This window comes from Gossypium arboreum, chromosome 3 (assembly GCF_025698485.1).
Source record: "Gossypium arboreum isolate Shixiya-1 chromosome 3, ASM2569848v2, whole genome shotgun sequence".
NCBI classification, from domain to species: domain Eukaryota; kingdom Viridiplantae; phylum Streptophyta; class Magnoliopsida; order Malvales; family Malvaceae; genus Gossypium; species Gossypium arboreum.
The window spans coordinates 134,041,380-134,055,104 of record NC_069072.1 but is presented as its reverse complement, the minus strand read 5'-3'; the positions used below and the strand labels follow the sequence as shown (position 1 = coordinate 134,055,104).

The 13,725-nt window shown below is 30.1% G+C and overlaps 1 protein-coding gene across 1 annotated transcript; it reads left to right on the top strand.

Moving 5' to 3' along the window:
• The first annotated feature begins 4,927 nt into the window (after positions 1 to 4,927).
• LOC108475733 (ethylene-response factor C3-like) lies at positions 4,928 to 5,926 on the top strand. The gene has a single exon (XM_017777722.2). It carries the CDS (start codon positions 5,058 to 5,060, stop codon positions 5,715 to 5,717), a length of 660 nt encoding a protein of 219 aa, XP_017633211.1. The 5' UTR covers positions 4,928 to 5,057; the 3' UTR covers positions 5,718 to 5,926.
• Positions 5,927 to 13,725: the final 7,799 nt, after the last annotated feature.

The following is a 13,725-nucleotide window of genomic DNA, read 5'->3' as shown; positions in this document are numbered from 1 at the left end:
TTTGATGAGGAGAACACTCGGAATTTGAATAACCAGCAACCTTCTCAAACCTTTATTGACACTGAAATTGAATTTGAAAGGCAGCAGCCTTTGGATCAGCAGACTTAAGCAACACTTGAGCTTGAGAGTTCACCAAACGATGCTCCAACAACCACCGAAGTAAAAGTAACTGAACCTTTTCCTAGTCGTATTCGACAAACACCAGCTTGGATAGAAGATTTTGAGGTAACTAGCATTAGTTAAACTGAAGATCCAATCATCCACTTTGCCTTATTTGCAAATTGTAACCCAACAACATTTGAAAATGCTGTAAAGAGTCGAAATGGTGAAAGGCAATGGATGAAGAGATTGCAGCTATAGAAAGGAATGATACATGGGAGTTGACTGAGCTTCCAGAAGGGCACGAGACAATTGGTGTCAAATGGGTATGCAAGATAAAGTTGAAGGAGAATAGAGAAGTTGATAAGTATAAGGCGCGCTTAATGGCCAAAGGTTATAAGCAAGAGTTTGGGGTGGATTACAAAGAATTTTTTTCTCCTATTGCAAGGCATGATGCAATTATATTGGTGATTTCACTTGTAGCCCAGTACTCTTGGCATATCTTCCAGTTAGATATGAATTCGACATTTTTACATGTTGAGCTCCAAGAGCAAGTATTTATTGAACAACCTACTGGTTATGTTAAACATGGAAGTGAAAATAAGGTTTATAAACAAAAAAAAAAAAGCTTTATATGGATTGAAATGAGCCCACGTGCCTGGTATAGTCAAATTGAGGTTTATTTCTTGAAAGTTGGTTTTACTAAGTGTCCTTATGAGTCTACTTTTTTTATTAAAACTGGCGATGAAGAGAAAATGCTTATTGTAAGTTTATATGTTGATGATCTTATTTTCGTTGGAAACTGTAGTTCCATGTTTAATGAATTCAAGAAGTCTATGATGATTTCTTGGTATGATGCATTATTTTTTATGCATAGAAGTAGTGCAATCAATTGATGGAATATTTATTTCTCAAAAGGAAATATGTTCAAGATATTTTGAACAGGTTTGATATGAAGGATTGCAATCCAGCAAGCACCCCCATTGAGTTTAGTTTGAAGTTGAGAAAAGAGGGAAAGAAAGTGAACAACACTCTTTATAAGCATATCGTTGGCAACTTAATGTACTTGACCAGTACAAGACCTGACATAATGTATTCTGTAAGTTTGATTAGTAGGTTTATGGAGAATCCTACAGAAATGCATTTATTGGTTGTCAAGAGAATCCTTCGTTACTTGCAAGGAACCAAGGATTTTGGGTTGTTTTATAGAAAATGTGAAATTTCATATTTATTTGGTTTCACTGACAGTGACTTTGCAAGAGATCTGGATGATGGAAAAAACACTGTAGGTAATGTTTTCATGATGGGAACCGGAGCTATTTCATGGTCATCCAAGAAACAAATCCATTGTTACTTTGTCAACAACTGAAGCTGAATTTGTTATTGCAACAGCCTGTGCTTGTCAAGCTATCTAGCTAAGGAAAATCTTGGAGGAGTTGAAGTTCAAGAGAATGAGAGCTACAACAATTTTTTGTGACAACAATTCAGCTATCAAACTCTCAAAAAAATCCAGTATTACATGGTAGAAGCAAGCATATTGATGAAAAGTACCATTTTTTGAGAGATCTTAACAATGATGGGATAATTGATCTCAAGTACTGCAAGAGCGAAGATCAACTAGCTGACATATTTACCAAACCTCTCAAATTGTTTTCTTTCCAAAATTTGAGGAGGTTAATGGGAGATAGCACTTTGGAAGATCATGTTTGAAGAATGACACTAGTAAACTGAAGTTTAAGGATTTTTTCAATTTAAATGAGGGATTGTTAATAAAATCTGGTTGTTAATAAAATCAGATTATTTTCCTTATTTCTAGGCAAATGGTTGATGCACATCAACGATTTAGTGGTTGAAAATTATGGATTTATTTTGTTTAGATTTTTTCTCTATTTGTTAGTGCCTATTTTTAGTTTTTCTGTTATGTAAAAGCCTATATAAATAGGCTCTTGGATTATGAATCAGTGCACTCATCATCTTAGTTTTCCCTTTCCTTATTATCTTCATATTGCTGTTATCTCTTTCAGTTAGTTAACAGCGTTAGCCCTTCACCCTCACAAATCCACTTACTTTGCCACTATATTTATTTCTTCAACAAGTGACCAGATTCAAGTCACACAATCTTTAACTATTTCGAAAGAAGGAAACAAAATTAGCTTGCTTGCATGATTGGAACAAAAAGTGTTTCAATACATGGAACCGGATTGTACCCGTAGTCAAACATAATTCCCTTTTTTCAAGTGATTTTTGTGATTGGATTATAGCTAATCTTCATAATTATCTTAGGTTGCAACTCGATGGGGTTGATTGCCAAGATTTCTTTGGTATGGTAACTTAGTGTATTTGGAAAAACCAGAACTTATTTATTTTCCAAAGAATAACGTGGAGTACTAAGGATTTGATTAAAGTCTCATATAGTTGGGCTAAACAATATACCTCTGTAAAGTAAATGTTTCCAATTGTTTCCAATTGGCAAGTTCCAGTATTAGTTTCGCCCAAGTTCGGGAATTGGATTTAACTAAACTCTGACGGAGCTGTAAAAGAGGTTCCAGTTTTGCTACGATTGGGGGAATTCTTCATGACAGATACAGTGGATGGATTCTTGGGTATAACCAGTTTGTGGGCATTTGTTCAGTTTTAGATATTGAATTGTGAGGCATTTTAGAAGGCTTGACGATTGCTGTAGGGGATTAGATAAAGTATTTATCTTATCAGACAGTCAAAAAATAATACAAGTTTTTCAAGAGAGTACTACAAAAATGTTAAATTCTTTTTCAGATATTATAATAAAGAGGTTGTAATCTAACTAAAATATCTGTTAGCAATAATGATGGGACTCAATTTTTTTAAAACCCCTCCATAGGGGATTAGATATATCTCTAAATAATTTTTTATAGTGTTGTTTGATTCACCAAAAAAATTAACTAGCTTGCCTGAGACCCACTTTTGGTTTCCCATTTTCCATGAATTACAGAGGAAAGTTTCGTTCCAAATTAAGAGTGGTGTTCATTGTCATTTGTTATGTCAAATCATGGAGCCACTATTCTTTGGATGTTTGTCCCAATTCATTGAACATTCGATAAATAGAATGCACCCTCAAAGGTTATCTATGTAATTTCAACATCGCATCCCCCCCTTTTTTTTTCTTTTTCATTTATGCAAACGATTAAGGTTTCATTTGAAATTTCAATCACGGCCATTTTATACTCCAATGTTATTTTATGATTCAATCTTAATTGAGTTTTCTAATGAAATCTAAGTTTATTATATGAAATTTCATAAGTGTAAAAATATTTTAAATACAAATATTACAATAGATAAGGATAAGAGTAATATAAATACGCACATTGTCTAAGTAGAAGTGTTTATAGATCGAATTCAATCAAATATATCAATATAGTATATAATTTCTTAATTTACTCAAAATATAAATCTAAAATTTTATCAAAGTCTTATCTATATTCTGTAAATAGTTAACTTAAATCGATTTGAACACATCCATATTTTTAAAATTTTAATATAATTATTTTTATTTAATATATAGTATTTATCGTTTACTACTATTGTATATATTTACTTAATCTCTAAACATAAAAATTTAAAATATTTTTAATATTTACATTATTTTATATTATATTTAATTTTCATATGATATATAAATTATATAAAATTTAAAATAAAATCGTAACTTTGGTAAAAGCCAAGCAAGGCTAGATTTTAACTTTTAGTATTGGGTAATGAACTTGAATCATATTTTAAAAGGACTTAATCTTTTATAGATAAATTACATCTCAAGTTATTAAACTATTAATAAGTTTATATTTAGTCACTCAACTTTAAAAAGTTACAAAATGTCATTAAATTAAGTCATTGAGCTATTAAAATTGTTGTTGTGTGGCCTTTTTTATTTGCACTACTAGCACCAATCAAAATTTCTCATTTCTCTACTCTTCTATAATTTTTTTCATGGAATAACTTTTAACGTCATGAATCTACGAATAAAAATCTAAATAGCTTTCTTCTCCAATTTTCGACAATAATGATTGTCAGATCTAAGATATGTTCTTTTACTTGTCAATAGGTGTTGATCCACTGTATTAATCGTCAAATTGTCACTTAGAGCCCCCTGACAGCACTTTTTTTTTAAAAAAAAGGTTTAATAACCCAATGACTTAAATAATTTTTTGAATAATTTAATGATTTAAATGAAAAATTTTAAAATAATTTAAAGACATTTTTTAAACTTTTTAAATTAAGTGATGAAAATATAGACTATTAATAACTTAGGATGGGTTTAGATGGACAATTCTTTTATCGCGATTAGTGTAAACATATCGATGGTAATAAGATTAAATATTGTAACGATATCATAATATAAGACAAAAAATAAGCTAAACGCACTACACCCCATTTCTTATCCAAATCCACCTTAATAATATTAAACATAACTTGCCTTTATTTTATTCAATTTTTTTTCCTTTTTTCGAGTTTATTATTTTTATTCAAATCTTCCGAGTGGAGCTTTCGAATAAATAAATCGTCCCTAGGAAAGGTCTATGTTCCCAACTACCAATCTGATTTGTCTCTGTCATCCACGTGGGATGACAAGTGGACATATTCCCCACCCTAGCTTTGTAACCAAACAGGAAGTGACGTCATTTGTCCACGTCACTTATTCTGACTTGGCCGTCACTCCCGAATTGACCCGCGTGTTCAATTAAACTTTCCTTGTGGGACCCAAAAACATAACCAGCAAACAATATATGCCATGTCATCTTTTTGCCACTTGACAAAAAAATTTCTATTTACATTTAAATCCCCCTTTATCCTTCCCTTTAAAAGAGGAGCCTCAGCCTCGAGTGTTTTTTGCTCTCCACTTTCATAGTTTCATTACAAAAAAAAAACAGAGTGAAAAACAGAGGATTTACAGGGGAAGTCTTATAAATCCTTAAAAAAATCCAATGGAATCTTTCCATTTTCACTCACCGAATTCGAACTGCTCATCGGAATCTTCGTTCGGGTCACCGGAATTTCTCCCTTTAGATCACAACTCGCTTCCCTTCAACGAAAACGACTCAGAGGAAATGCTTTTGTATGGTCTATTAGCAGAGGCTAAACAGGAAACATCATCAGAGCTAACATACCCGAATCAAGTGAAAGAAGAAGAGGTTACCTCGATGGACATCGAAAGCCCGACGAAAGAAAAGGCTTACCGAGGGGTAAGACGGCGGCCATGGGGAAAGTTCGCGGCGGAGATAAGGGATTCAACGAGGAATGGGGTAAGGGTATGGCTCGGAACATTCGACAGCGCGGAAGCGGCAGCTCTGGCCTACGATCAAGCCGCTTTCGCGATGAGAGGCTCCGCCGCTATCCTGAATTTCCCGGTCGAAAAAGTGCGGGAATCGCTGAGGGAAATGAAGTGCAATCAGGAGGACGGAGGTTCGCCAGTGGTGGCTTTAAAGAGGAAACACTCGATGAGGAGGAAAATGGTGAGCAGAAACAAGAAGGAAAGAGAAAGCGGCGGTGTGAGGATAAACAATGCGGTGGTGTTTGAGGATTTAGGGCCTGATTTCTTGGAACAGCTTCTCACTACTTGTGATCAAGCTGCTACACCTTGGTGAATGAATATTGCATTAAATACAATATATATTATTCACCAAAAAATTTACAATATATATTTTATATTAATCTATTTCTAGTTATAGTCATTTATTTTTGCCATGATCTTTGGTTTGTTTTTAGAATCTTCATTTGTAAACTTTAAAGTGTAAAAATGGTTTAGCATTTTGATTTTTTCTCTAAATAGATAGTTATTTGTAAATAGTAGAAATTTCTAAAGATGATATATTAATATTTAAATTCTAGACTTTTGAATTTATACGTGAAATTTTATATTATACAAATATAATAGTATATTATTATCAACGTAGGAGGACGTAATTTTAAGTATACTAAAATGTGCTTATTTTTCTATTTAAAATTAAAAGAGAGATAAAACAAACATATGCTATTTAATTAACTCTCGATAATCCAAACTTCCTATTAATAAGAGATAAAATAATGTGTACGAGAATTTTTATTTTCTTAAGGAAGTTTCGAATATTTTATAAAAAGTAAATGACGAATTAATTTGTTTATAATCTATGGTCCAATGATTTTTTTCATAATTACTATTTCAGTCTAAGATCAAACAGAAAGGAAGCTTCCTGCTGAATGGTGCTTTGAGGTTATAATAAAATTCTTGGATTGCTATCAATTGCATAATTAGACTAATCTTTGTTTAGTGAATTTAGTAACATATCCTCAATTGACTTTGTCTCTAGTTGGGTTTTAAGTGTATAAAAAAATAAAAAATTAATTGGGTTGTATAAAAAAATAAAAATATGGTCACTTCATCATTACTTTTTCTTTGCCAAGTATGACCAGTTTTCCTTTTTTCTGAGGATAGAAACAATGGCCTAATCTAATTGTTTGCTTAAATAATATAAAAAGTTATTTGGATATATACGTTGTGGGGCATGGGAGATTTTGACCATGACAATGTCATTTGATTTTTCTTTTGGGTTTAGGGTTTCAAGATAGAGACGTGAGTGAAGGGAGTGAACAAAAAGAAAAGAAAAAAAAGGTAAATTACACTAAGGTCACTCAATTATTAATAAGTTTACGTTTTGGTCACTCAATGTCAAAAAACATTGAATTTTCAAATAGTTTAATGACCATTTTGTAACTTTTTTATGTTATGTGAACAAAATGTAAACTTACTAATAGTTTAGTGACCTTGGGTATAATTTACTCAAAAGAAAAAAAGAGAGGGAGAGGAAAATTTTAAAAAATTGTGATTTTTATTTTTATTTTTCATGTATTTTATACAATTCTTAAATTGTCTATAAATCTTCAAACTCTTAAATAAGAGAGATAATACATATTTAAGTACAAACCCATGTCTTCATAATTCAAACTCTTAAATAAGAGAGATAATACATGTTTAAGTACAAACCCATGTCTTCATAATGATAGCAACAGTAATAGTACTAATATTATTAAAACCCCATTGGCCACCAATAGTTTTCTAGAATAATAAATAATTTTACGAGTTTATTTGGACCAGTGTTGTCCTAAGTTTTATATTTTTTTTTCTATTTTTTAATAACTTTTTAATTTATGAAGTTTTTGCCTGCTCTTGTAGCACGTTTTTTAGTCTTGCTTATACATGTAACCTTAGTTTTACAAGTGATTTTAGGGATGATTTTGTTGTCGTCCTCTCTAGTTTAGTGAATGCTAAATTCTTTTGTCAATTTTTGCTCGTCGTTTTGGACCATTCAGGGTTAATTTCCTTATCGTATTAAGTGTTTGTAATCACTCCAGATATGTCGTGCTTGAGTTGTGACAAAACTAATTGTCAACGTGTCATGATGTTCTATTCATGCTGAGGCTAAAGCCTTTATTGTGTTGACGGAGCTTGTCCTTTATCATCTACGACGAATATTTATTTATTTATTTTTCTGAATTATATGATTAATAAATGAGTAAATGAATTAACCTTTAAAAAAAAATCATCACTAATTGTTAGAACTATCTTATACTTGGACTGGATTAGATTTAACTAACAAAAATTTGCGTTGTTTAAGCTCTTTCATCATGTTTAAGAAAAGTCAAAATATTAAAAACTAATTCCATCTTAAAGTTCACAAAATTTCATAATCAAATTTAAACAAGACTAATAATTGTTTATTGAATAGGAATTCTAGTTCGACCGAACTTAATTGACATTATTCAATCTTTAAACTAGTCTAATTAGAAACTTCTTTTTCCTTCTATTAAAATAAATAAAGTATATGCCTTTTTATTAATGTAAAGATCTAAATGGAAAATTCCCCATTAGGGTGGTAGAGCTTGGTCAATGGTGTTAGCTAAGGAGGACAATTCAATTACCATTAGACTACTTATTTATTTTCATAAACTATATCATGATGAATGAATATAATATATATATATATATATATATATATATACGTTAGGATTAATATAACTTTTAATTTCTAAACTTAGAAATTATGTTCATTTTGGTACCTGTCTAATTTGGTGTCTGAAATTGCTGATTATGTCCATTTTGTTCCATAAACTTGACAAATATAAAAATTTAATGACATGATACTTTGAAATTATATCATGTCAGTGCCTGAATATTTTTTTAAAAAAATTCAAGTGATGATGTGGCACATTCTCCGAATATCACATCATCAAATCTTGATAGAATTTAAGTTTGGAGGTTAAAATAGATCTAGTTATTAAGCTCATGTAGGGGTGTTCAAACTTCGGTTGAAACCAAATTAACCAAACAAACCGATCTAATTCGGTTAATCGGTCGATTTTTTTTTTTAGAATTTCAATTAACAGTTAATTCAAATTGAAATAGGGTAATTAACCGAACTTAATAAATAATATTATATATTATATGTATTAGGATATTACTAGTTCGGTTAATTTTGTCAAATGAATATTATAAATTTATTTATTTATATGTTTTATACTTGTTTTAACAAAAAAACATATAAATTTCGTTGGAGTTAATTTTTTTGAAAAATTTCAATTTGGTTAACGGTTAAAGGATTAAAAAGTTCAGTTAATTCGGTTAATATTAATTTGGTTCGGTTAACCATTTGAACACCCCTAAGCTCATGTACCAAAATGTACTTAAGTACTAAGTTATGGACTAAAATTTATATTAACCCTAAATATATTACAATGAATATACGTATTGCTTTAAGCAAATTAAATGGCATATCAAAGGGAGGCAATTTGCAATCACTTTATATGTATATATATTTTGGTCACGTGGTTCTTGATTGAGACAATTAAAGTCCAAGGTTAAGAGTACATTGGTCAAAATCAAAATGTAGTCAATTCAAAAAAAGGATATTTGATCTCATGAAATTCATAATAAAGTGTTTAAAGCTCGTGATTTAATCTTATGTTTTCAATTTTATTGTAGGATGGTTAAATGAATTTGGCCACTTAAATATTACTTTTTAAATCGCTTTTTTTAATTAAAGACAAATCCACGATGGAACACCTTGGATTTATTGAATTTAAGAGAAGAATCTGTTTATCATATTTTCTCTTTTACTTTATTTTGATATAGTAGATACCAAATTTTAAACTCTAATTCTTTAAAAACACTAATAGATTTAAGGGAATAATTTGTATTCTTTTTATTTAATTAATTTATTTTAGAATAATTCTAAAAGTGTGATTTTTAAGTATCAATAAAATAATCTCACACTTAAAAATTTTAAAGGTATTTAATTGTTATGATACACTTATCCATCTCCAATTTAGTCTCTACTTTAATTTTAACTCTAGTTTGTTTGTTTAAGAATAAAAATAATTAAATAATTTGAAAATAAATGATAAACCTAAAATTTTAACTTCGATCCTACTTGAGATAATGGTACTCTTTAAGGTATTCGAGTTTAATTCGAAAAAAATTCAAATTTGATTATGTAATTATTGAACCGAGTTTAAACTATCGACCGAGTTGAATTCGAGCTTAGTAATACTTGACTTGAACGGTTTACAAGCCTTGTTGATCTTAATATATATTATTAACACTAAGCTTGATTATTGAGTCGAGCTCAAGCCTGAAGTTGAATACCAACGAGCTTATATAATCAAGCTCAAATTCTAGCTTAAGTACAAACATAGATAACACAAGCTTAATTGAGCTCCTCGAACTCAATTATTTCTTGAATTGAGCTCAAATTTAAAATAAATACTCGATTAAGCTTGATACTCATTTCAAGTGACACTCAAACTTACCAAACTCGGCTTGGCTCAATTTCAGCTTAAGCCTTAGATCCTAAAACATAAATCCTAAACATGAATATTAATCTCTAAAATCCTAAAATTCAACTTTAAATATTTAACTCTCAAACCTAAAATTTAAAATCTTATTTTGTTATTATTGATGAATTTTTTATTTAATTAAATAATAAAATATAAAATAACTAAGGTTAAAAGTTGTGAGAATCAATATAGAAATGATAGATGTATGATATTAATTAAGAATCTTTTAAAATATATAATTATAAAATAAATGTCTACTTTTTAAAAATTTATCTTATTATAATTTAAACGAATATTAAACTTCAAAATTCAAAATTTTTTATTTTAATATCCAAAGTACGTCGACAAATGGAAGAATATTAGGCATTCAAATTGACTGAAGGAAAGAAAAATAAATAAATTTACCGAATTCCTTTATTGTCGTGCAACAAGAATTTGATGATTGCATGCATATATTCATGCACATTAATCATGAAGATCCTTGAAAAAAAAATTACTTTTCAATATTGAGCCAAATACAAAGTACTTTGTTGAAGTGAAATAAAAATAAGCTCCATTTATTTAAGACCAAATGTATTGCCTAATTCTTAAATACAACTGAGATTAGCCTTTCCAATTATTATTGCCAAAGGGAATTTTATATTTCATTTAGGATTGTAATTAATTATATACATTTTCTATTCCTATTGTCTAAAAAACAATTGATTTGTGTTGAAAATTTTACTTAACATTTATTAAAACAATTAACCATTTGAATTCATATTTAAATAACTTCATTTTTTTGTTACATTTGAATTCAAAATTTCGATGCTATAATAGATTTATTGTCGGTGTAAATGAGATACTAGTGCTCACAACCTATTCAAGTTCAATTCGAAGAAAATCCGAACTCGATTTAGTAATTATCAAGCCGAGCTGGAGCTTGAGCTTGAGCTATCAATTGAGCCGAATTCAAGCTTTGTAGTACTTAACTTGAACGACTAGTGAGCCTTATTGAGCTTTTCATATTTTTATATTATCAAATTACTTTATTTTTCTTAATATATATTATTAACCCTAAGTACAAAAATTGAGCTGAAACTCAAATAGCTCGAATATATCTTGAGCAGAGCTCAAGCTTTAAAATAGATGTTCGATTAAGCTCGATCCAAGCATCGAACTTTGAATTTCGAGTCAAGCATGAGCTTGGTAGTATTTGGGCTCGACTCAACCCAAATACACCCCTAGCCACTATTATTTTTTATGTGATTAGCATTAATCTCACCTTCCATCAAAATATTTAAACTCTCAAATTTTCCCTTTTTTTTTAGATTTTAAAAATTGGATTAAAGGTCTAATTGGTTAGATTATTAGCTCTCGATCATTCGGTTGGGTAAATATATTTTGTATAGTTTTTAGATTTAAACAGGGATTTTAGAGTTAACTAAACATCAAATATAATTAACAAATATGTATATGTTGTTCAAATATATATATTCTAATTTGTAATGTGAAAATATTAAAATTTCAACTCTCATTACAAAATGTATTTGCTTGTATACCATAGACCAAAAGCTTTTCTTGCCCACCTCAGAAAACCACAAAAGACCCAATTGCATTTTTGGGTCTTTGAAGGTTATGGTATATGGATTTTAGCTTTAGTTGGACCACCCCATCATCTAGCTCAGGTGAGCCACTGGGTTTTCAATATGTATTTACACATATCATCACCTTCTTAATACTTGCCTTTGAGGCTCATTACTTTTGTCATTGCCAACACAAATTGCTATCTATGTTATTTGGATTCAAGGTGGATGTTAGATACGAATAAATATTTGATATTTGAAGGATTGTACTTCGTGCTCATATTTGAATGAGTTGGAAAATGGAAAATTCAGATTTTTTACAATTTATAAAATTATAAATAATATAAGATAAAATTATATTTATTTCTCTAAAATGACAAAATTTTAATTTAATCATTCTAAAAACTATAAAAATGTAAGTTAATATATTAATCAAATTATATGTTGGTTCTTATAAAAATATATAATTTAATTTTATCGAAACAAGTGTTTGAGTTTGATATGTTAGATTTGTAAAATAAATCTGAAATGAAATTTAATAAACCAGGATCTATTATGTCAAATCATCAAGAATAAATCAAGAACAAACTAGATGGGGAAGCGTACTTGAATCCATGAATTCCTTGAAGTTTTATCGGATCTTGGGATTTGATCTTCCAAATTAGCACACAAGAAATTCAAAAAATATCTACTCTCTCTTTCCTAATGATGGAATATTAGAAAAATATCTTGTGTATAATTTGGGGACGATAACCCTAATATTTATAATATTGGCATATTAATTCTAATCCAATTTTAATTAGCTCATCATTAATTAGAATTTGATTATAACTCATTTACTAGAGTATCTACACATATTTAACTCATATTTTATTTAATAATTGTACAAGCCCAATTTTGGGCCCAAAACCCCTAAACCCACTAAGCCAATAACCCCAAAACCTACTAAACCCAGACCCAAACCCCAGCCCACTAAATACCCACTACACCCAAAACAAATAACCTACCCAAATCACCCCAAAGACCCAAACCTACCCATGCCCACACACACAACAAAAGAAAAAAGCTAAGGAAACCCTAGCCGTTCAGCACCTGCTCCCCATCCCATCCACCACCGACGTCTGCAAGCACTACCACTGTGCCACCACTCCACTTACACCTGCAAAAGGAAGAGAAAAGTTAGATAATATAAAATAAAGCTTGTAACAAGGCTATAAAAGCCATCAAAACACAATGTAGAAGGGACTTTTTTTTTCATCAATAAAAAGAATAGATTTAAACACAAGAAAGAGATAAAAATACGGGCATAAAATCGCAACAAAAAAAAAACAAAGAAGAGTTCAAAGGCTTCAATAAAAGGTTTAGTATCTTCGTTTTTGTTATTTCATTTTATTTTTTTTTAGAACCTATTTCCCTTTTACTAAATACATATATATACACATTTAAAAAAAAAATTTACCTTTGAGTTCCGCCACCGTCTTGTGGTGGTCATGACGGTGGTCGTGATGGGCTGACTGCGAAGGACGGAGCTGGATCCATGGCCGGAATGAGGGCTGAAGAAGAGGGGGAGAGAGAGCTTCTTGAAGTTTTTTTTTTAAAACAAGGGATGAAATGATTTTTTTTCCAAAAAAATTGACTTATATAGGCCCCCAAAACGACGTCGTTTTGGGGCTGGCCTCAAATGCCCAAAACGATGTCGTTTTGCTTTTGGACCGACCCGACCCGACCCGACCCGTCCAGCTTTAGATCCGCGTGTTTTTTAAGCGGAGGGGTTATTTGCGCTTTTGGCCCCTCCGCTTTTTCATCATTTTTCAATTAAATTTGTTATGCTTTTAAATTCGCCCCTTAAATTTTATTTCGTTTACATTTTGGTCCCGATTAAAGTGCAGCGTTTTGGGGAAAGGAAAAATTTCCTTTTTAGTCCCCCATGTTATTCGCGCACTCCAAATGGGTCCTTCCTTATTTTTTTTTGATTCGCCCTAACTTTTACTCTAGGTTTAATTTAGTCCTCTTTCTTATTTTTGATATTTTAATTAAATTAATGAATTATATATTATTATTATTATTATTATTATTATTATTATTATTATTATTCTTGCTGTTATCTTTATTACTATTACTATTGTTATTACTACTTCCATTATTTTTATTTCTAACTATTATTTTTATGTATATATTATTATTTGTATCATCGTTATTATTACTATTATTAAATATC

Bases quoted from the DNA above. Each gene is read 5' to 3' on its own strand.
- LOC108475733 (XM_017777722.2), top strand. From the start codon at position 5,058: ATGGAATCTTTCCATTTTCACTCACCGAATTCGAACTGCTCATCGGAA.